The sequence below is a fragment of the Scomber japonicus genome, chromosome 9 (assembly GCF_027409825.1).
Source record: "Scomber japonicus isolate fScoJap1 chromosome 9, fScoJap1.pri, whole genome shotgun sequence".
NCBI classification, from domain to species: Eukaryota; Metazoa; Chordata; class Actinopteri; order Scombriformes; family Scombridae; genus Scomber; species Scomber japonicus.
The window spans coordinates 7,738,593-7,763,124 of NC_070586.1; the positions used below are offsets into that span (position 1 = coordinate 7,738,593).

Here is a 24,532-nt window from a genome sequence, read left to right on the forward strand (position 1 = left end):
CTTTCCTAAAAAAAAACCAATGACTCAACAGTTAATTCATCGATTTCCCTAAATTTATTTCCTGTGATGGATTACGGACAAATAGTTTCAGCTCTGATGTTAAACGCTTCCTGATATCAACAGTAAAGAGAAAACATGAGTGATTATGCTCAGAGGCCGTATAACAGAGGTGTCAAACTAATATTCATTCAAGGGCCACATACAGAGCAACTTGATCTCATGTGGCCGGAGCACTAACCTTCATGTCGTCCTCCCTGTTCCGTCTTTCCTCCCTCCACCCCACTTTCTTCCTTCCTTCCTTCCTTCCTCCCTCCCTTCCTTCCTTTCTTTCTTCCTTCCTTCCTTCCTCCCTCCCTCCCTCCCTCCCTCCCTTCCTTCCTTCCTTCCTTCCTTTCCTTCCACCCTTCCTTCTTTCCTCTATCCTGCTTTCCTCTGTCTTTCTTCTTCCTTCCTTCCTTCCTTCTCCCTTTCTCCCTCCCTCCTTCCTCCCTCCCTCCCTTCCTTCCTTCCTTCCTTCCTTTCTTCCTTCCTTCCTTCCTCTCTCCCCCTCCCTCCCTCCCTCCCTTCCCTCCTTTTCTTCCTTCCTTCTTCCTTCTTTCCTCTATCCTGCTTTCTCTGTCTTTCTTTCCTTCCTTCCTCCCTTCCTTTCTCCCTTTCTCCCTCCCTTCCTTCCTTTTTCCTCCCTCCCTTCTACATTCCTTCCCTCCTTATTTCCTCCACCCTTCCTTCCTTCCTTTCCTTCCTCCCTTCCCTTCCTTGTTTCTTTCCTCCCTTCCCTTCTTCCTTCCCTTCTTTCTCCCTCCCTCCCTACCTCCTTTCCTTCCTTCTTCCTCAGAACACAGGAAGGAAAGTGGGCTGGATTGCACCCCTCGACGGGCCGGTTCTGGCCCACGGGCCACATGGTTTGACACCCCTGCCCTATAAGTAAAAAAAAAAAAAAGCGAGTTTGCATTATTTAAAAAAAAAATCCAAACTTTAAAAGAAAAATCAAAAATTGAGTAGGTCGGTGATTAAGAAGGGGGGGGGGGGGGGTTTAATTGGGCTGTCAGCTGGACTCGACCCATCTTTGATTTGTCATTGAATTAGACCCGGGAAACCCCCCCCCCCCACACACACACACACACCTCAGGAGGCTTCACAGAAATTTCAACCCCTTACTTCACCACCTCTCAAAAACTCCAAAGAGGCCTTTTTTGTGTGATTTACACTGGAAACATTAACTTCACAGAGAGTTACTGAACGTGTATTTTCATCCACTACAGAAAAAAAAAAAAAAACCTGAACGAATACACATGCTAGGTATTTGCTCTTTTATGATATATCATCCAGCGTGGAGAGTCCAGCTCCTCTGAGCCCTGTAATGAGACTGTTGACATTACCCTGGAAAATGACCGCCTGGAGATAACAATAGAGCTAAGCACGGTAACTATGGAAAGTGAAAGGACACAGTGCACGTGTCAAACAGCTATGGTAAATGCATAGGGACCCAGGAACCGGTGCTGAGGACACCGTCATTGTTTCCACCAAATCCAGGTTCTCACACTTTTTACTGGTCCGGGAGTCTGGGTGTGGTGCCTTCCAGCTGCTGGAGCACCACCGAGCGTGCAGTTAGTTACCGTGGTGACAGTTCATATGGACGGTGAGGTGGGAGGTGGGTCCCATAAACACATCCAAATAACGTATGATGAAAATTCTCGGCAATGCTTTTGAAAATTTCTTTTTTTTTTTTTTTTTTTTTATATATATAACGTTTTTTTTTTTTTCTTTTTCATGTTCGGTGTTAAAATAATCTCACATCTGTCCCATTTTTCTGGCAAAAGTAAGCGGTTCACCATGGAATAAAAGTGGTCAACCAAAAAAATGTTAATTGTTGTATGGCATTTCAGTATAAATAGTCACTGAAACACTGTCAGATCTAATTTACAAAGAGAAGAAGTATGCATGTATGTCTTGTGAGCGAGTCTCAGACAATATAATTTTCTCTCAGTTTAAAGGGAACAAACCTCAATTTGTATTTCGTAATTGGGGCATTGCAGCGGTCTATTCTGAAGCTGCTTTACTCAGCTCTGTTGCAGCTCGAATTAAAAATGCCAAACCTCTCGTCCTACACTATCATACCTTATAATTTTATGCATCGATGTATTTCTCCACACGAGTTTGGGCTGTTCACGGGGCCGTCCGGTGCATGTGCTTCTGCTTCTTCTTCTCGGAGGGGAAAATGACTCCGAACGCTGACGGGAAATGGATATCTGACATCTGAGCGTCAGTTGAAATGGACTGAGTCTTACATATGTATCAGAGTATGGTGCAGCCTGCTAGAAGAGGACAGTCCTGGGTCAAATCTTCACCTTTAGTTAGTTACATAATTTGATTTTAAGATTCTTATATTTATTATATTTAATCTGTTGGTCTCATTTAAACAAACTCTGTTGCATTTACCAGTATCTCCTCTGGTTCTGACCTGATCCCAGTTTAACCCTCCTGTCGTCCTCCCGGGTCACATTGACCCCATCTCTTTTGACTGTTCCAAATTAAGCATAGTTGTAAAATCTAAGTTTAAGTCTGAAGTAAGTTATTTGAAATGAGTCCAAGTCAGATATCTAGTGTTAAAGTTAAGGCCAAATTAAGACCAGTCTTTGCAAGTCTTTGACGTCTATTGATTCTATTGAAATGAAACTCTTACATTTTACTTTCAATAGTGTGCTTATGATGTTTTTACATACCTGAAACCTAGCTAATACAAAACCTACCTGATGCCTTTTTATTTTTTATTATTCAATTATAAAGCCAGGTTTAATCTTAATATATGAATATTCTTACATTCAAGTCTCTAAAAAAGTCAGAAGTGTCGTTTCTAGTCAAGTCTTTTTTTTCTGACTAGCTCTTTTAAATCTTTAAGCCTTTAAATCCAACTTTTTATCAGCATGTGTTGTTTTTTATAATAAGCTCACTGACTTCTGCTCCCAGGACTTTGGGTCTGTGTTGAGATGTCGGGCCTTGGTGTGAGCCACAAGAGGCATGCTGAGGTGGGAGACCAATCCTTCCCCTTCCCCTTCCCCTTCCCCTTCCCCTCACTCTGACCGACTGTCTTTGGGAATACAACAAGCCCCCAATCCAGGAACACTGTGCGGCCAGATTTAAGTAAATCGCTCTCTCAGTATTGGCTGGAATACCATGCCCTTTTTATGACTATTCAAAATCAGGCCATTCTGTACAAATATGTATTTACGTTACCCAAAATTGGTGGTGGTGGGGGTCTGTGGGTTTTGGAAAGGCCACATGGCTAGGTTTTTATATTGCTTGTACTGTATGTTTGCTTGTAATTTGTAGCAAGCATGCTTAATATGTTGCAGTCAGAAAATATTTTTATAGCACAAATGCAAATGTGGTGTTTGCAAACATCATTTTTATGTGCCACTAGAGATTATTACCTCTGAGACAGACCCTGCTGCAAACATCTTTACATCAGTCAAACTCTTTCAGAGGGTCTTTACAATGTTAATGTAAACATATTGAGATGTATTTTACACAATGTGGGTCATTAGTACTTTATATCTGCTGTACGTCATATTTTGGCTCCGGTAAAGCATTTTGGAACAAGTGAAATATAACCTGCAGCTTTCTGGCACCGCTCTGTTATGTTATGGTCCCATATTTACAACTTTGCTGCTCCAGCTTCAGCCCACTTGACCCCCGAACACGACGTTACCTCTCTTCCCAGATTTATACTGAGTCTCCTCCTTGAGGTCCATTTTTGTTCTTGGACCGCAAACTGCTGCTGGGGAATAGCTGAGGCAAAGACTTGAAGCATCCTTCAGCGCCTCAGAGTGTGACATGTGGAGTTATGTTACCAGTGATGAGAACCCACGGAAAATGGCTAAAATGTCTTTAATGTCCTCCGTTACCACTGTTGTGTAATTGAGGCCAGAACAGCTAAAGACAGTTAAATTTTTGGCACTGGAAACTAAAACCTGAGCTGAGAAAAGTAAAAGGGAGGGAAATATTGACATTGAAAAAGTTGGATTGGCACTGAAAAAAAAAAATTCCACAGAAAAAATTAAAACATGGACATTAAAACAATTACAATCTCACATTATGAGGCGTTTTATTTCTCCATGTCTGTTTTTTTTCAGTGACAGATTTTATTTCATTAACCACCCCCCCCCTCCCCTCCTTCCTCGGATGTTTGTACTCCTGACTTGAACTTGCCAAGACTTCAACACACCTACCTGACTGTTATGTGACAAAATAATCTCAACGCAAAGCTCCACTAACAGACTTCTTCTCACTGACAGTCAGAGGTGCAGTAAATTCTGTTATTCAGTCTGTTATGTTACCTTAAGAGAATAAAACAATTTAACCCTCCTGATGTCCTCGAGGCAAGGAAGGGAGGAAGAAGGGAAGAAAGGAAGGAAGGAAGGGAGGAAAGGAAAGGAAAGAAGAAAGGGAGGAAGGAAGGAAAGGAAGGACGGACGGAGGAAATAAGGAAGGAAGGGAGAGAGGGAGAAAGGGAAAGAGGAAGGAAGGAGAGAAGGAGGAAGGAAGGAAGGAGAGAAGGAGGACAGAAGGAAGGAGGGAAGGAAGGAAGGAAAGGCGGGAGGGAGGAAACAAGGTGGGAGGGAGGGAGAAAGGAAAAGAGGAAGGAAGGAGAGAAGGAGGAAGGAAGGAAGGAGAGAAGGAGGACAGAAGGAAGGAGGGAAGGAAGGAAGGAAAGGCGGGAGGGAGGAAACAAGGTGGGAGGGAGGGAGAAAGGAAAAGAGGAAGGACGTAAAGAAGAACAGGGGAGGAAAGGAAAGAAGAAAGGGAGGAAGGAAAGGAAGGACGGAGGAAATGAGGAAGGAAGGGAGGGAGGGAGAAAGGAAAAGAGGAAGGAAGGAAGGAGGGAGGGAGGACAGACGGAAGGAAGGAAGGAGGGAAGGAAAGAAGGAGGAAGGAAGGAAGGAAAGGAGGGAGGGAGGGAGAAAGGAAAAGAGGAAGGAAGGAAGGGAGGAAAGAACGACAGAGGAAAGAAGGAAGGAGGGAAGGAAAGAAGGAGGGAGTGAGGAAGGAAGGAAGGAAGGAAGGAAGGAAGGACAGAAGGAACAGTCAAAAACAGACGGGGTCAATTTGACCCGGGAGGACGACAGGAAGGTTAATAGTCTAATTGGTTCATTTTAATATATTTATATTTATATATGTGGTGATATCTGTACTTAGAGCCACAGAAGCATCACTTTTATTCTCTATTAACAACACGAAGCTTCACTCGTGGCAGCTACGATTATTAGACTTCATCTGAGAGACCAACATTTATCTTCCAGGAAGGAATGACATCATCTATCAAAATGCTGCAGAGGCTTTAGAGAGAGCGGTGAATCACCAAAGAGCTGCAACAGATCAAGTTCATCGGGTCATATTTTACCCGAGATGACGATACAGGAGTCGGGCTGCTGCTGCTGCTGTTGCTGCTGCTGCTGCTGTTGCCAGGTGATGAGCGACTGGTTTCAGACAGCAGAGAGTCAGCGGCCCCTCACATCTCCCAAAACGTTGCATCAGATTTACAGATAGGCTTATTTGGATAAACTGGCAACATTTAAGTAGTCTGGTGGTTACCGTCTTTCAGTAAAGTGACATATTAACCCTTAAACAGGCAGGAATGGAGAATGAGGTGTAATAAAACAAACATAATTGAATGTTTGATTTAATAAAGATGCATTCTTGCTTTCCCTGGTCATTAATATCCTAGTTTCTAAACTTATTTTATCATTTCTATCAAAGTAAAGACCTACGGCAAGCTTCAATTCTTCCAATTCAAGGCACATAAAGGAAGGAAGGAAGGAAGGAAGGAAGGGAGGGAGGGAGGAAAGGAGGAAGGTGGAGAATAGGAAGGACGTAAAGAAGGAAGGAAGGAAGGAAAGGAGGAAGGAAGGAAAGAGAGAAGGAAGGAAGGGAGTAAGGAGAGAAGGAAGGAACAGTCAAAACAGACGGGGTCAATTTTAACTTTTATTTTATTTATTTATATATATATATATATATATATTTTTTTTTTATTTATTTTAATTTTAATTTTTTATTTTATTTTATTTATATATATATATATATATATATATATATATAATTTTATTTATTTTTTTATTTTTATTTTTTTATTCTATTTTATTTTATTTTATTTTATTTATTCTATTTCAGTTTATTCGCATTATTATTATTATTATTATTATTATTTGTCTTTCTGTTTGGGAAATATAAAACTCCTGGGCAAATAGTGAAAAAAGACACAATGTAACTTTTATTAATGTGATAGTAATAATGTAACAGTTGTGGTTTTGTATTCGCCTGACCAAAATATAAATAAAAAAAAAAATTAAAATACATTTCAAACTTGTCATGCTTAACAAGTGCTTCATGGAAAAATGACATAATAACACAAAGAAGAAAAAAGTAGTCTGATAAATAAAGATGTCCGAAATTAGTCCAGAACAGATATTTATGGGTATAGTTGGGTCAAGTGTCTCTAGTGTCTTCACTCTCTCTCTTTCTCATTTCCACATCTGTCTCTCCTCAGCTGAACACTGCGCTCCAATCCAAACATAAAAAAATGAGAACAATGTCGTATTCATCACCGCCATAATGAGATGTTCTCAATTCCCAAGCAGCCTCATTGTAATTCACATCAACAAAAAAAAAGAGGAGATCTGCCAATTTCATGATTTTATGGGTTAGGCAACGTCGAGCCGATGCTTCCTGTTAGCCTACAGTAAACTGTATTAAGGTCCTCCCGGGTCAAATTGACCCCGTCTTATTCGTCTTTCCTCCCTTCCTTCCTTCCGTCTGTACTTCCTCCATCCCCCTTTCTTCCCTCCTTCCTCCCTCCTTTCCTTCCTTCCTCCCTTCCTCCCTCCTTTCCTTCCTTATTCCTTCCTTCCCTTCCTTCTTTCCTCCCTCCCTCCTTCTCTCTTTCTTTCCTCTGTCCTTCCTTCCTTCTTTTCTTTCCTCCCTTCTTCCTTCCCTCCTTCCTTCCTCCCTCCTTTCCTTCCTGATTCCTTCCTCTCTTCCTTCTTTCCTCCCTCCCTCCTTCTCTCTTTCTTTCCTCTGTCCTTCTTTCATACCTTCCTTCCTTCCCTCCTTTCCTTCCTTATTCCTTCCTCCCTTCCTCCCTTCCTTCTTTCCTCCCTCCCTCCTTCTCTCTTTCTTTCCTCTGTCCTTCTTTCATACCTTCCTTCCTTCCTTCTTTTCTTTCCTCCCTTCTTCCTTCCTCCCTCCTTTCCTTCCTACATCCTTCTTTCCTTTCCTCCCTTCCATCCTTCCTCTCTCCTTTCTTTCCTTCCTTCTTTCCTTTCCTCCCTTCCTCCCTCCTTTCCTTCCTTCTTCCTTCTTCCCTCCTTTCCTTCCTTCCTTCCTTGACTCGAGGACAACAGGAGGGTTAAACGTATATCCTGAAGGTCTGAACATTTTTTTTTTTTTTTTGTCCCTTTTGACTCACAGGGATCGCAAATTTGCACACTACACTTCTCGGCTGTATCAAAAATAACAGAAAAGTCCAAAAGCAGAGCGGGATCCAATCGGATGCTGTAAATTAATCGCTCATTTATTTTGGAATTCAACCCTTTCTTTGGTTTCAATTGCTTATTAGCCACAGCTTTACTTTAATGCCTGCCTTGGCGAACTCCAGCACAGCGCCCTCAAGATCAAATTGGAAACAGACTTTTTTTTTTTTTTTACCTTCTTCTGCCTTCTCTCTCTCTCTCACAAAAAAAGATACATTACTTAGCTATGCAGAAGAGAAATGAAAGCAACCTGCAAAAGTTCCCTTTCTAACCTGCTGTTGAATACCGATATGATAACGACTGTACGGCTGTGTAATGCGCCCGTAATCCATGAAGTTTTCTTTCCTCTGTGAAACATGCTAAGTCATGACCTCAATATGGTGCTCATGTGTCGTTTTAAAGCCTCCTGCTGTGGAAGCCTGTAAAGGAAAATGTTCCACAAAGGTAAGAATACCAAATGGTGAGGAAGAAAGGGTAGGAGGGAGGGAGGAAAGAAGGAAGGAGGGAGGGAGAGAGAAAGAAAAAGAGGAAGGAAGGAAAGAAGACAGAGGAAAGAAGGAAGGTAATGGGGAGGAAAGAAAGGGACAAGGAGGGAGGGAGGAAAGAAAGAAGGAAGGAATGAACGAACGAAGGAGGGAAGGAAAGAAGGAGGGAGGGAGGAAGGACAGAAGGAAGGAATGAACGAACGAAGGAGGGAAGGAAAGAAGAAGGGAGGGAGGAAGGACAGAAGGAAGGAAGAAAGGGGGGTGGAGGAAGGAAAGAAAGAAGGGAGGAAAGAGAGAAGGAGTGAGGAAGGACAGAAGGAAGGAAGGAAGGGAGGGAGGAAAGAATAAACAGAGACAAGGAGGGAGGGAGGAAAGAAAGAAGGAAGGAATGAACGAATGAAGGAGGGAAGGAAAGAAGGAGGGAGGGAGGAAGTTAGGACAGAAGGAAGGAAGGAAGGAAGGGAGGAAAGAGAGAAGGAGTGAGGAAGGACAGAAGGAAGGAAGGAAGGGAGGGAGGAAAGAATAAACAGAGACAAGGAGGGAGGGAGGAAAGAAAGAAGGAAGGAATGAACGAATGAAGGAGGGAAGGAAAGAAGGAGGGAGGGAGGAAGTTAGGACAGAAGGAAGGAAGGAAGGAAGGGAGGAAAGAGAGAAGGAGTGAGGAAGGACAGACGGAAGGAAGGAAGGAAGGGAGGAAAGAAGGAACAATCAAACTCCTGCTGTGGAAGCCTGTAAAGGAAAATGTTCCACAAAGGCAAGAATACCAAATGGTCAGGTAGCACACACACAGGCTAACACTCAGCAGAGGTCTTTTCGTCCTTTTATAAAATCAGACGTAGGTGTCCAAAGGAAGGAAGAAAAAGGTCTCAGTGTCACTTTTAACATCTTTAAGAAGAGAATTTACTTTCAGAAGATTTTGTGGTTTGATTATTTTATGTCAACCATCAACTCCTTTTTTGAAATCTAAAGAAACGTGCTTGTCTTCCAAAGTGATTTACATTGCTACTTGTGGCTTTAAGAATACTGTAGTGTCCAAATAACCAAATCACAGTCCAACGTCAGAGAAAATGACTTATTGTTTTTTAAAATTCAAGTGAAACTCAGTAGCAGTCGAGCACTTTGAGTTTGCTAGATAGCCAGATACTTCATTCATTCTACATTCATCCAACTCTGGAAACCCTTGGCGCGTTGCAAAAGAGGACAAGAAAAAGATGGAATACAAAAGAAAGTAGTAGTAGTAGTAGTGGTGGTATAACCATGTCACAATTGAAAAACATGGTTTTTAAATGTGTTCCTCTTAACCCTCCTGTTTTCCTTGAGTCAAGGAAGGAAGGGAGGAAGAAGGAAGGAAAGGAGGGATGGGAGGAAGGAAAAGAGGGAGAAAGGAAGGGAGGAAGAAGGAAGGAAAGGAGGGAGGAAGGAAGGGACGGAGGAAAGGAAAGAAGGAAGGTAATGGGGAGGATAGAAAGAGACAAGAAAGGAGGAAAGGAAAGAAGGAAGGTAGGAGGGAGAGAAAGAAAAAGAGGAAGGAAGGAAAGAAGGACAGAGGAAAGAAGGAAGGTAATGGGGAGGAAAGAAAGAGACTAGGAGGGAGGGAGGAAAGAAGGAAGGAAGGAAGGAAGGAATGAACGAATGAAGGAAGGAAGGAGGGAGGGAGGAAGAAAGGAAGGAGGGAAGGAAAGAAGGAGGGAGGGAGGGAGGGAGGAAGGAAGGAAGGACAGAAGGAAGGAAAAAGGGGGATAGAGTAAGGAAGGAAGGAAGGGAGGAAAAAGAGAAGGAGTGAGGAAGGACAGACGGAAGAAAGGGAGGAAAGAAGGAGGGAGGGAGGGAGGACAGACGGAAGGAAGGAAGAGAGGAAAGAAGGAACAGTCAAAACAGACGGGGTCAATTTGACCCGGGAGGACGACAGGAAGGTTAAGTAATACGTCTATTTGAGCTTAAAAAAGCAAAAACAAAGCAAAAAATAGCCCAACAGCAGCAAAACCAGTACAATCCAACACCACCGCACCATGTATTAAATCTTACTTCACTCCAGCAGCGTTAAAAAGAACTATTCTTCCCACAGAACCTTCGCTCCCAAGAGTGTTATCACTAAAGCTTTCAGACGGCGTGAGCGGTTGCCTCTCCGTAGTTTCCAATTTAAACAAGAGAGAGAGAGAGAGAGAGAGAGAGAGAGAGAGAGAGAGAGAGGAGAGAGAGAGAGAGAGAGAGAGAGAGAGAGAGAGAGAGAGATCCTCATTTGTCCTCCCTCCCTCCTTCTCTCGTTCTTTCCTTCCTCCATCCCCCTTTCCTTTCTCCCTCTCTCCTTCCTCCCTTCCTCCTTTCTTCCCTCTCTCTCTTGTCCTTCCTCCCTCCCTCCTTCCTTCTTTCCTCCCTCCCTCCTACCTTCCTTCCTTATTTCCTCTGTCTTTCCTTCCTCCCTTTACTCCCTTCCTCCTTCCTTCCTTCCTTCTTTCTGTCTTCCTTGACTCGAGGACAACAGGAGGGTTAAAGCAGAGAGAGAGACTCGCTGGGTGACCATGGCGACCACAGAAACTACAGCGAGGGAAATGATACAGCTAATTTAACTGATATCTGATTTTCCCCCGAATTACATCAACCTCTGGACCAATAAATGGAGTTTATAATGTTAGTTAGCTAAACTGGCCAAATGAATAACTGTAATATCGTCAACTGTCGAGATTAAACTATGTGGCGTTACGGCAGCCTGGCGGGGACAAAAGTGGTGCCAGACTTTTTTAACCCTCCTGTCGTACTCCCGGGTCAAATCGACCCCATCCGTTTTGACTGTTCCTTCTTTCCTCCCTCCTTCCTTCCTTCCTTCCTTCCTTCTCTCTTTCTTTCCTCCCTCCTTCCTTCCTCCCTCCCTCCCTACTTTCCTTCCTTACATCCTTCGATCTTTCTTTCCTCCCTCCTTCTTTCTTTCCTCCGTCCTTTCCTTCGTTCCTCCCTCCCTCCTTTCCTTCCTTACATCCTTCGATCTTTCTTTCCTCATTCCCTCCCTCCTTCCTTCCTTCTTTCCTTCCTCCCTCCCTCCTTTCCTGCCTTACCTCCTTCTCTCTTCCTTTCCTCCCTCCCTCTTTCTTTCCTCCTTCCTTTCCTTCTTCCCTCCTTCCTTCTTTCCTTCCTCACTCCCTCCTTTCCTTCTTTACCTCCTTCTCTCTTTCTTTCCTCCCTCCTTCCTTCTTTCCTCCCTCCTTTCCTTCCTTCCTCCTCCCTCCCTCCTCCCTCCCTCCTTTCCTTCCTTCTTTCCTCCCTCCTTTCCTTACTCCTTCCTCCCTCCTTTCCTTCCTTCCTTGACTCAAGGACAACAGGAGGGTTAAAACACTTTAAAGCTTCAAAAACATCTTCATCTCAGTCTTCTAACAATTGCTTTTATACCTTTTTCCCCCTGCAGCTACTACAACTGGAAGACACAGGTGTCCACTTCCAACCCGAGCCCTAACTTCGAGGTGATTTATGACGACCCTAACGGCCTTCTCTTCAAGAACAAGCAGGACAAAAAGATCCTGAATGTGGACCCTTTGGTAGGTTTTTGTTGTCCCGCTTTGTTTTTTAACCCCCGAGGCGACAAATGGTGCTGCTAATTAGATCAGTTCACCTGTTCCACGGTAGTAAAAATGTCCCTGGAAAGCAAAAGAAAAAAAGGCTGTAGGGGAAAAAAAGACCCTCTTTCTCTCTAAATCCTTTTTCTGCATCCAGGACTTCTTTAAAATAACTCAAGTGACTAATTTAACACAACTTGACAGATGACTCGCAGCTTATTATTTATGACGGTTGAGACGTGCGTTGGATCCCGTGTTACTTTCTTAACGAGTGTCTTAATTAACCACAGATATCAGACACTAGTCATTTTCAGAAGGAGCCTCCGCTGTAAAGAAAAGCAGTTGGAGAGACTTGAGGGAGAGAGAGAGAAATAAATGGGTGGGAGGGAGAAGATATTTGCTTTCCACCTGCACAAAAAAATGGAGGATCAAGAGGTCGAGACAGGTGCTTCCTCCACACTCACAGTCCGACAGGGGTCCTGGAAGAATAACGACTGACAGACGGTGCTTTTTTTCTCTCCAGTTTCCCCCTCTTTGCTGGGGGGGGTAGGGAGGTAGTTGGTGGGGCTTGAACTATTTTGAAATTGCAGACAGAGCTGTGGGGAACTGCGTTTTTGAGGCCAAGCGCCAAAATGGCAGCACAGTGTTCTAGCTGCGGTCGAGCACCGCCCCGACCAGGCTGTCTATTAAAAACACAAGAGAAGGCACAGGAAGCCAGACACAGCAAACCACCCGTGTGCCCAGAACCCAGCTCAGCTCAGCTCAGCCCAGATTGGCTCGGCATGGAGCAGCACTTAACCATCCGGCTTTTAACCCACCATGAGCTCACTAGCTGCTCATGTGGCCACAGATCCGCAGGGGAACCTTCCAAAATCAAGGCTCACATCAACTCATTTTGGGTGGTTTGTTTATTTTTCTGCCTTTGTCATACCATGACCACTTTTTCTGTCCTGGCCAGAAAAGTGGGTGGGGGGGGGGGGGGGGGTGGGGGGTTGGTTGGTGGAGTTGTCATATTTCAGCATATTTCCGTTATGACAATGGTTCGATTTGAGAGGAGGGAATAAAAAAGGAGCGCTTCTTGAAAGTGACGTTTGTGGAACAGAGGAAACTATTTAGATGACTCGTTAATGACACATTTTGGTTTTCCTTAAAAATAGACGCTTATCATTTAGTTCACCCGACATTTCCCATTTTCTCTTAATGTGTCTATGAAGTCATTTTTTATTGGTCTATTTTTATTGACGGTCTTTTGAACTCGCAAAGGAAGACCGCCTCACTTATTAGGACACCCACAAGTGTGTTTGAGGTAAAAGTGTAAATTGAGTGTAATGGTTGGCTATGGATCCACTCCCACCAGAAGCTTTTGACACACTTAGGCTTAAATAAATGTTCCCAGCTGGTAGTGGCTTCACATCTTTGTGGAGGGGCCGTATCGTTTTTGACATTCAAAGTAACACAAAACATCTTGAAAAATGAACTGTTACAGTCACTGTCAAATTATGCCGCACTTTGCCTCCCCTGTAATATACTTCTTATTGAAAAGAGATGTGTTCTGGATATCTGTGGTTTTTGTTTAATTGCTTACATACTGCATATGTGGCAGTTTTCATATTTTACACCTGCAGGCATTAACTGATATTAATAGATGTTTTATATTAACGCTGAATCTGATGACTGTGTAATAAAAAAAAGGGCTTTTTGGTAGTTCCAACCCCACTTAGCTTCTTTAAGCTCAGTGTTTTGTGTGTGGTTGAGTCACATGGCTCTCATTAACCCCTCATTTGAAACCTTTGGCAGCTGTTTTCAGTAAACAAGCTCAGATAAAGACACTTTATGCTACCTGCTCGCCACCAAGCTGAAACGGGTTAGCAAGTAGCTTGTTTAGAAAAGTGGAATATCTAGCACCTAGTGGCGAAAGGTGGAATTACACTTTTCTCAATGGAGTCAACTCCTGTCCAAAAGTTTAGACAAAAAACAAGAAAGTAATTAGCAATAAAATAAATGGCAATGCAATCATCTCCAAAGCACCAATATGCACATTCAATTACGTGCAGCGCTTGTAAGAAGAAGAAGGCGATTGTATATCTGCAGTGTAATTGGTTTAGAAATGTTTCGGCCCCCTAGTGGTCAAAAATCGCTCAATGCAAGTTAAGCACAGTTGTTAAAATGCAACTTAATACAATGATTCTCATACTTTTTCACATCAAGAACCCTTAAACTGACTTAGATTAGACCATGGACCCCTATTTAATAGGATTTTGTACCAGAATCTCCCATCTCTTGCTTTTAAATTATATATAACAGGAAGTGTATGAAACCCATGACCAGAATAGTCATACTGATCTCACTGTGTTACCAATGATAGAAGTATAGTGAATATAAATTATCCCCCTTTTTGTGGAGGACCTCAGACCCAACTGCCTTAATAGACTGAAGATAAAACACTGTCCAAACTGAATAACATTAGATAACTTGTTGAATATACCTGTGCATGAATTACCTTCTTCTTTCTTTTATATCTACTTAATCAACATTAGCATGATAAACAAGCCCCGACTAACTGCTCTAACTCTTTACTGGCTTCCAGTCTGGTCCTGGTGAGGACTCCAAAAGGACTTTCCTACAGTCGGACCTCTACGTTCATGCCGTCTTCTATGACCACAACATCAGGACAGTCTGAGCTTCAGAGGCTGCAGCTGACACGTTCATACATATGGCACGTATTGGAAAGCGCTGGAAGCCTCTAATTTGACTGGAGAAAAAAAAAGAAAAGAAAAAAGAGTTGCTGTAGAGAGAGGCACCATCATTTACAAACTGTTCCCCTCATATCATGCATGCCATCTGGGTGGAGGGTGCTGCAAAAAATGGCTTTTAAACTGAAGAATCCCAGAGGAAGAAGTGGACCGACCGGTGCAACAACTTGGAGGCGTTTCCTTCCAAATAACCTGAGATTTAAATTAGTTGAGATTTTATTGCTTTAATCTTCAGTTAGCATATTTAAGCTTTCAGTTATTAGGCCTAAAATCCCTTTTAATGTATTTATTGAAAGCCAAGGCCCAGATTGGCTCCGTTTTTTCGGACAGCAGTCTCAGAGTAAAGCGCAGAAACCTGCTCAGGGACCCGGGGCCTGTCTCATCGTTCGGCCTGGCATGTTTTGGGCTGTTTGTCTAAACAAATTAAAGGCGTAAGAGCTTTGAAAGATGATGGGGGTTGCTTTTATGTCCTCCCCCAGGCTGCGGTAGCTCCAATTGGACTGGAAGAATGGGTAATGGGCTTAAAGCATTCCGCATGTTCCCAGATGCAAGGCACACTTTACAGGACATCAAAGTGCTCTATCATTTACATATTAGTCATCCACGGTGACATTTTTAATGCAAATAACTCCACAAACGACCTGCATTAGACATTATTTTGGAAGTACTGAAGATATTTTGCAACTGGCTCCCTTCTAATTTGTTGATTTCATTTTTTTTTTTTTTTTTTGGGTTTTGTTATTGAAACACATGGTAAGAATTAGTCCCACCACAAGTAACGTTATCTAGGTCTATAAGCTAACAAATTACAAGGCCTGTGTTATTTGTTCATGAATTTGTTTTCTGTAGACACATAGTTTGGGGCACATTTTCCATTTAGTCACAAACAACCATCCTGTGCAGGAAACAGGTCTGTGAATGAAGGCCTTTTTTTTTTTGGTACAGTTCGAACCAAGGAGCACAGCATTCACTTTTAAATACATGCAGCATTTATTAGATATAGACTGAGGACTTATTTTCCCTATTGTTTCATAATTTAACCTCAGAATGCAGTCAAATAAAAATGTAAAATGTAAGTTATCAACATAGTCCTGCTTGAGAATAAAGCTACAAAAATCAGGTTTCATCTCCAACTCATTGTGATGATATCGAGGATGATAAAAAGCTCCTTTTGATGGAAAATGTATGTTCTCTTTAAACTGACATGATGCTTTTCCCCCCTTTGAATCCATTCAGCTAAAACCTTTCTGAAAGTTACAAGGTTTAAACAAATTAGTCCATGCTAACATAAACCTCTAATGCCTCTCAACCAGCTTGATATCAGAGCAGAGCCTTTCACTGGCTGCATCTGTTTGTCTGTTTTAACCGAATTGGACTCTGTTGGCCTCATTGAAACAATATGTGTGGTGACACAGGGATGTGGGTTCTGGTTTTGTAAAAACAGGGGTTTTGGGGTCTGGATTCTGGTTTTCTTATTCAGTGGGGTTTTTTTTTTTTTTTATAAATGTGGATTCTGGGAATGTTTTAAGGGTGATGATGAACAAAGTTAGTGAAAGCTTTATGCTATTAATTTATTTTCTGTTTTCCAAATGTGTTTTTGTTGTTGAATGACTAAATATTTTTGTCTGTTTTCAGCTCCGAAAATCTGGTTTTCCTTCGCTTTTGTCTTAACAAAACTAACCGGACAGACAAGAATGAGAGAATTCAAATTTGGCCGAATGATTGTGTTGGCAATGTCATCTTCCTCTTTGACCTCTTTTGTAAAAGCCAGATTTAACCTCGGGGCAAGGTCTGTCGCAATCGACCATACATGCACCTGACTATGTGACGATCCTCCCTGCTTTTGTTTGTGTGTGTGTGTGTGTGTGTGTGTGTGTGTGTGTGTGTGTGTGTGTGTGTGTGTGTGTGTGTGTGTGTGTGTGTGTGTGTGTGTGTGTGTGTGTGTGTGTGTGTGTGTGTGTGTGTGTGTGTGTGTGTTGGAAGTCGCAACTCAGACTGGCCAGGTGGCAAACGAACATTTCACACCCATCTACAGCTGTTCAGATTTACAGGCCGCAGCTCATTCATGTGGCCCAGTGACAGTGATGAAGCTTGCCCCGCTCTCTGCTCTCCCTCCCTGGAAGTGGCATCAGTCACTCCAGATGCTTTCCAATCAAAACAGCAGATGTGCACTTAAGAAAATAGGCAATTTAAAATACCAGTTGATTGACAAACAAGGAAGTATTGCTCATAAAATGCACCGGCTACATTTAATGTGCCTTACCAAAACTGAGAAGAAACATTAGTCCCTGGAACTCACCCAGACAGATAATGTGTCTGTAAATACTAATGAATTTACAATAAAGTATAATTTCAATGGTTATATCCCTCCTCATTTCTTTTATTGGGCTTTTAAGCTGTCGGGGTTTCAACTGAAGCGTGGTTTTATTAGTCTGAGGCCTGACATGCCGCTAGTATACACAACATGAGGTAAAGAGGTGGATTCAGACTGAACTGGGACTTGGAGAGTGGAAGCACTATTCTGTCTTTATGAAACAAGCTTGATATCAACTTAATTATATCTAGTTTTGCCTTTTTTAACACTATTTAATCTCCATACCAGCAACATTTGAGCCTTTTAATAGATGCATCAGCCCAAATGTGACACTGTGGCTTGATGAAAATCCACATATCTAAAAGAAAAAAATACAGTTTTGACCAAATTTGCATTTTAGGTTGCAGCTTTTGATGATTGCAGTCAACAGGTGTAACAGGCAGCATGTATTGAACTATGAGGGCTCATGAAGCAGCATCTAGGCAATGCAGCGATAAAGTCTGAGGCAAACTATGAGCTGGTATTTAAAATTAAAGATAAAAATATTAAAACTGGCATTTTTACAACAGCAGTGTACTGTAACTAAAAACAACTACAAAAAACATAAAGACTATCCCAATTTAAATTATGCGACTGTGCATGTTTGCCTTTGAACTCATAAGCATCTTTAAATAGTATTCAGATTTAAAACACGTGGCATTATCAAATATGATTTACTAACTTAAATATGAACTTCAAAATGTTCAACAGGCTTCAGCTGATTCATGAGGATACATTTACTGTATCTATCTTTTTACTTTTGTGTTTGATACATTTGACATTTATTATTACTAAAACAAGCTGTTATCTTTAAATCAAGAACTACATCAACTTAATTTCACATCAGTAGCATTTTCCACATGTTTAACTAATCTGTTGTTCTTTTTCTTTATCCTTTTTTTAGTTGTGTGTTTTATCAGTTTAACATTTGAATTAAAACATTATACTAGACCTAGTATTTTAAGCAGTCCATATTTCATTTTAAATATTACAATTGATACAAAGAAGCACATGATCTTTCTGTCTCTTTTATGTTTTCCTTATGGGCCACAGGCCTGACTAACTGTGCCTTGATTGATTGATTATTATGAGTTGTTCCAGTCAGGCTCCTGCTTCCAGCTGACTTCACTCTGCTGCTGCTTTGCTGCTGCTTTGCTCTGTATGTCTGTATGTTGACGCTCTCCTGCCCATCTTCCTCCCAGATGAAGGGGTTAAACGCGTTCTGTGTGTGGCGACTGCTATGAAGGACATGGCATGCTAATATTATTGCCATCAGATGTCCAAGGGCTGGGAAATGCCCTAATCATTTCCTCCCGAGTGCCCCTGAAAGAGAAGCCCAGTGGCGGGGGGTGGAGGGCGGCTGGGTGGGGTGTTTAAACCCCGCCAGGATGGGCTGTTTTGGGGGGGACGGCGGGAAGGGGGGGCACAGTACAGCATCCGGATCGGACCGTGATGGTACAGGATGTGTGTGCTTAACTCCATTGAACTAAACTAAATAGGGGAGAGAGCCTTTAATGCCGACAATAAGCCGCTTCATTCAGCAGCGCGGCCCAGACGCACAGCTCTGCGGAGTAGAAATTACGCACGGAGGGGCTGTTCTGTGGCAGCAGTTTAGGTATTGCAATCAGTTCAATAAATCGGTGGAATGCCCTTTTTGATAAAATAAAACAGTCCGTCTCGAATCAACTGACAAAACAGCCTCCTTCAGCTCTTGATAACATGAGATAATTTGTCCCCAGGCTGAATGTGCGTAAAAGTATCTCGAACAGGAAACTCTCTCTCTCTCTCTCTCTCTCTCTACTCTCTCTCTCTCTCTCTCTCTACTCTCTCTCTCTCTCTTAGTGTGTGTGTGTGAGGAATACCCAGCTGGTCCCACAAGCCCTATAATACCAAGCACAACATGCTTTACCTTCAATGAAAGCTGAGACGGGGGGACGGTTGACTGCTGGTCCTGAAATCAGCTCAGAACTCGGATACAAAACCAAGAGCGTCGGTGTTTTAGCAGATTAGTTCTCCTGCATCTGCTCTGATACACCTTCTGGGTTTTTTTTTAAAGTGACTGTAGCACGTTTATCAGACCTGCAACTTAACAAAAAGCAGAAAAGACAACTTGGATAACTCTTATTTTTCCAGCCCTCCTTGCTGTCTTGCTGTGACTGGTGTCAAAGGTGATGGTATCATTTTCTAACAGAGGACTCCTCCTCAGGTGATGGTATGTCCTTTTGGAGATAGGGACTACTTTTGGAAACGTGTAAAGTTTTCCACAACTCTTATTTTTTTCTATTTGCAAACCGTCGCTTTTACTCAAGCATGGCTCTCTACTCTCGGTTTGTGGTCGTCCTGCTTTACGGATGGAGTTATCTGTGCGTTGGATACTGCGCGATGCTGAAAACAGACAATTTCCCCGCGGGACGAAAGGTGGATTTTACGCATTCGGTGGATAAAAAGCAACCTACGAAGGAAGACCGGGATCTGCTTTTACAGGATACAATGACAGAGCACATGCAGATGCTTTACGCCAAGTACAACCAGGCTGGATTTCCCTTCAAGGATGGCAACACTGTTCGCAGTTTCAAAGCGCACTGGGGTATGTATCCAAACTTTTTACGCATGTTAACAATACTGACTTCAACCTGTTTCGCAAGGCCACACGTGCACGCCTTATTGTATGAATTGTGGGAATGTAAAATGGATCTGGTAATGTCTCCTTTGTCAGTTATGATCTTATTAATTAAGGTTTATTTAAAAAAAAACAAAAAAACAAAGTAAAACACAGACTCTCTCAGTAGAAAAGTGTTTTATTTCCTTTTTTAGGCTTTAAAACAAATAAACAAAAAGACAAAAACTAGTGAAAATTGTTGCTATAGTCGTGTGTTTGCGGAGCTGAAACTGAAATACACCTGTTGATCCAGTCCTGGAAATGTGATCAACCTGTTACCCCTTCCCTGTGCCAGGAACAGAGATTCCACCTCAGATCTCCGTATGAAACTAAGCGTCGTTTGCGGATACAGTAGCTTTCACACCTTAAGATTTTAGTGTCAGATAGTCTAAGATTTTCCCTCAAGCCAGCATTTGGCTGCTGCCCAGCCTGCTTCTGTTGCAGCAGGATTAGAAGGGGCTTTCAATGTAAGGAGCTTCTCTGTGTAAGATGATGTTATTGGTGTTTTTCCAAGAACTGTTACAATCATTTTAATCTTATAAACTCTAAATTGCTAACAGGCAACTTTATGTTATTATCACTTGAATGTCAGTGCTATTAAAGACAACCAGTTCCCACTTAGGGTAAAAGTTTGTTAGATTATACTGCCTCCTATCGGCTGGTAGTTGTATGTCATGAGATATATATATATAAAGGGTAAATTCACCCAAATTACAAACACATTCCCTCACTTACCCCCAGTGATATCTAGCCATGCAGATGGTTTTGGTTGTATATCTTGAGACTTCTGCCTCCACTCTAATACAACTGTGATGAGAGGAATGTCAATTGTGTTACTTAAAGCATTGAAAGTTTACATTTACAGCAGTATCTCTCTCTCTCCAGAAATACTATCCTGGTTACTCTGGATAATCCACAGACCTCACTGTGACAGATTGTCAGTGAAACTACTATCATCCTCCTCATAAGAGTCTCTTTTTAAACTGTTAAAAGTGTGTTTTGTATATTTTACAGTGTAATTAGGGTACTGTTTCTGTTAAAAACATTTACATTTTTTACCTCCACTGTGTTGGAGTGAAGGCTGAGACCTTGGAGACATAATTTTTGCTTTGTTATTTGTGGATTGAGCCTTTAATTATTTAAACTGTTGGTTCAGTCTAGATAAGTCTGAAAATATACTACTAACATTAACCTGGTTATGTGTTTAGTTCATACAGAGAGGGACTGGAAAACTGCTTTGCTTTGTAAATAATACTACTCATTATATACACAGGTACTTTAAACAAGAAGCAGCTGCAGATTTTCAACCTCACCTCCCTCACCAAGTCAGAAGACGTGCTGTCAGCCACTCTTCATTACTACATCGGAGACCTTCAGAACAGCACCCAGGGCTGCTCCAGGTCCAAAAGCTGCAGCCGCCACGGGCCTCGCAGGCACAGTCACATCCACATGGTCATCTGGAGTTTTGCCTCTGTGGATAACAAGATGAGGACTCTAGGACAATTTCGGATCAATGTGTCCACCCTCTACAGAGACTTCATATCTTGGCAGTGGAAGGACATAACTCGTGTGGTGAACCAGGCCAAGCACCACGACGAGCTGCTTATTGGGATTGATGTGGCCTCGCAAGGGCCCCAGCCGTGGAAGAAGCTCCTGTCGGACCGCTCACCCTACATCCTGGTCTACGCCAACGACTCTGCCATTTCAGAACCTGAAAGTGTAGTAGCCACCCTCCAGAGACACCCCTCGGTGGGCGGAGAGGGCTCCGTTTCACACAGCTTTCATAAACTGGGACTGCGTGAACGAAACGACACTGAACAAGAACAACGGCAGCCCAGGCAGAAGCGCTCAGTGAACGTTCTGCTTCCACTGCAAAACAATGAACTTCCTGGGCCCGAGTACCCGTACGAGACGGCCGGGTGGGACGAGACAAGTCCGTACGAACCTTTTGAAAACAAACAGGCTCGTCGGCCACGTAAAAAGACACGCAAGAATCAGCGGCACAAGATGCCCCTGCTGCAGTTCGACGAGCAGACGATTAAAAAAGCGAGAAAGAAGCAGTGGAACGAGCCCAGGAACTGCGCACGGAGGTACCTGAAAGTGGACTTTGCTGACATCGGATGGAGTGAATGGATTATATCACCTAAGTCCTTTGATGCCTACTACTGCTCAGGGTCCTGCCAGTTCCCCATGCCAAAGGTGAGATTTGTTTTGCACTATGGGAGTGGTTCCCAAACTGGTGTTTTGGGGTCTACACGAAATTTGATTTTCTTCATATGTTCCTCCAATTGTCATTTTTTTGGCAGGGATAGGTGGTTAATAAATCTTAATCAGTAAAAAAGGAGAAGAAAAGTAGCCTCTGGTTTGGGATCGTATGAGTTGCAAGATAAGGGGAAACCAGACAAACTCTAATGCTACACCAAATTAGATATTTTTCAAATGTTCCTCCAATTGTATTTTTTGGCAGGGATAAGTGATTAATAAATCTTAATCAATACAAAAGGAGAAGAAAAGTAAAGTACCCATTGGTTGACCTGGTTGCAACCAATAAACATATGCAATGACAATATGCAACTTATCACAATGAAAAAATATTGCTTCACTTTTAGCCTTCACAACCACCAAATGTTGAGAACCACTACAGCACGACTGACTTATACTTATAGCCTTGGTCCCACACATTTTGTAACCTGGTTTTGTCTCAACACCAGATTGTGGATACCATAAGGTCAGAAATGTATTGACCATCAGTACCATCTTGCAATCCAACGTTGCAGTTTTTAATCAGCATCTTAAACTTTATTTAACATACAAATAGAATAACTGGTGTAGACACAATAATAGCTGATAAACTAACAGACATCATGCGATACCAGAACTCTCAGTTTCTATGTTCAATATTCAAACCCAGTGCTTTTTTCTGACAGTATGGTTCACGTTATGTTAATAGAACAAGCTACGGTGAGCTATCAGTGCATCTAGGCATTCGAATTTCAGTCTCTTGTTTACTGTTACTGCTTTGTTTCATGTTAACTTTGTTTACTTCAGAGATCCCTGAAGATTGTCTGTCTCATATTATAGATGATAATGCCAAAGAAACTTGACAGAAATTTATGCCATCTGCTTCAATCTTCAACCGCCAGGATAAACTACTTACAGTGGCAGCTCTGCTTGATGTTTTTCCTCATGCTTTTATCTTCTGACTTAAAATCATTAAGCCTTTGAAGATATGCATCAGAGCCAGCGTTATGTATTTTAGTAAGTGAAGTCCTGCTGTACTAAATACACAGCAAAAGTGGTCAGACTGCAGATTACGTAATCTTAAATAGCTTTCTAACAAAAAAGTGACAAATAGTTCTGCTCAGATATAAACAACTTCCTGAAAAGCAGGTGGTTGACCTCAACAGCAAAAATCAATTAACAATGTTTTGAAGGAAACATCTCGAGTAATTCATACCATTCGTGAAGGTTTCTCTTGACATGCACGCTAGCATTACATGGTTTTTTACACACAGCAAAAGTGCGAGAAAGACAAAGAAACTTGTGCTTCGACTGGTGTTTAACATCAGCTCTGTTCATAGCTTGTGGCTCCAGTGACAAGATAACATCACAGGTATTTTAAACATGGCCGGAATGCACGAGTTTCATCCACTTAATTCATTACCTCGGAGTCGCCGGCCTTTGTAGTCGGATGTAATTAGTCCCAGAAGTAGGACCTAGAGCCTAAGGCAACCCCCTCCCTCTCCTGCAGGTTTGCTGCTTAGTCAGACAAGCCTGTGATCCTGTGAAGTTGCTTCTCCTTTTGTCAGGCTTGGAGCTTTAGAAGCTGCTAAATAGCTACTATTAAAAGGTGCTTTGCCCAGTTCATTGTAATGTGTGAGAAGATTCCTGTCACTCATTTGATCCTGCTAAGATATGAAGCAGCTTGATCAGGTGATACACATGTTGGAGAACTAGTAAGGATAGAGGCATCACTTAAAACCCCTCAGACTTTGATCTACTTGCAGCAGCATAGATGCAACATAATACAGTTAGTTGTGTGTTATATCATCGGTATGCTAACTTGACAAATTAAGCATGAAAATTGGGTTTCTATGTGATCCAAAAATTGCTCTCTGGGACTTGGAAATTCTGATGTATCATAACTTGAGTCTCATTTTCATAGATATAGCCATTATTTTTATTGGTTATGATAACGTTGTACTCACCGGAGGAACTGCTCATATAAAACATCACTACAAGAAAGTCAGGAAGGGGAAGAATTATGAATGATAAGACAAGACAAGAATGAACCCAGATTATTTTAACCCCTTTATAATTGTATACATGCACAGCCATGGTAGGTACAGTAGGCCGAAGTTGAACCAGGAAGTTAAGTCAATAAAATGTGACTGACATTAACAATTCATGTTTTGGGTTATACTTATAAATGTGGTATAAAAAACAACAATATACAATTTCTAGACACATTTTAAAAGTAAATCCATGATAATTCCAGTTGTTAAATAACCAGTTTTATGTCCTTTTTCCTTTAGGCTCTGAAGCCCTCTAATCACGCCACTATCCAGAGCATAGTGCGGGCGGTGGGTGTCGTCCCGGGAATCCCCGAGCCATGCTGCGTCCCAGAGAAGATGTCTTCCCTTAGCATCCTCTTCTTTGACGAGGACAAGAACGTGGTGTTGAAAGTCTACCCCAACATGACTGTAGACTCCTGTGCCTGTAGATAGTCCCCCCCCCCCTCCCCCTTCTATGCCCAATCATACACACCCGATATCGTACAGAAATGAAAAAAAAAAAAAAATTCATCAACACATGCAGCCAAGAAGATGCTCTCTCTCCTCCTGTTTCCTGTTTCTTCGGTCAAACACCCGTTCATGTACAAAACACCAATTGAACACAACCCCCCCTCCCCACCCCATCCCACCCCCCCTTTGCACTGGAGGAGAGTACCGCCTGTTGTACCAGGTGAAGAGGAGACTGGTCTGTTCATGGGAAGGAATGGATGATAACTGGAGCGGAAAGTCAAAAATCTCCACGTTCCAACTTTTCCAACCACCAGCTCCAAACGCTTATCTTCATGTCTTTTATCATCGCTGCTCAATTTATCCATTTAGGCGGTATAGCAGGGTGAACGCAATCATAAAAACTCACTTTCAAGATATACAGAAAAATACCAATTGAGGCATAAGAGAGACAAAACCCGAAGGAGAA

The 24,532-nt window shown here is 42.3% G+C and overlaps 2 protein-coding genes across 2 annotated transcripts in view; both read left to right on the forward strand.

Annotated features, from left to right (window-relative positions):
- Positions 1-14,236, forward strand: part of cfap299 (cilia and flagella associated protein 299) — a 127,057-nt gene extending 112,821 nt beyond the window's left edge. Inside the window, exons 5-6 of the mRNA XM_053326265.1 lie at positions 11,409-11,538; positions 14,144-14,236. Coding sequence (XP_053182240.1) covers positions 11,409-11,538; positions 14,144-14,236 — 223 coding nt within the window. The remainder of the gene's footprint in view (positions 1-11,408; positions 11,539-14,143) is intronic.
- A 4,736-nt stretch (positions 14,237-18,972) lies between these two features.
- bmp3 (bone morphogenetic protein 3) lies at positions 18,973-24,153 on the forward strand. The gene is made up of 3 exons (XM_053326257.1): positions 18,973-19,249; positions 20,595-21,520; positions 23,857-24,153. The coding sequence occupies exons 1-3, from the start codon at positions 18,973-18,975 to the stop codon at positions 24,046-24,048; spliced, it is 1,395 nt and encodes a 464-aa protein (XP_053182232.1). The 3' UTR covers positions 24,049-24,153.
- The last annotated feature ends 379 nt before the right edge of the window (positions 24,154-24,532 follow it).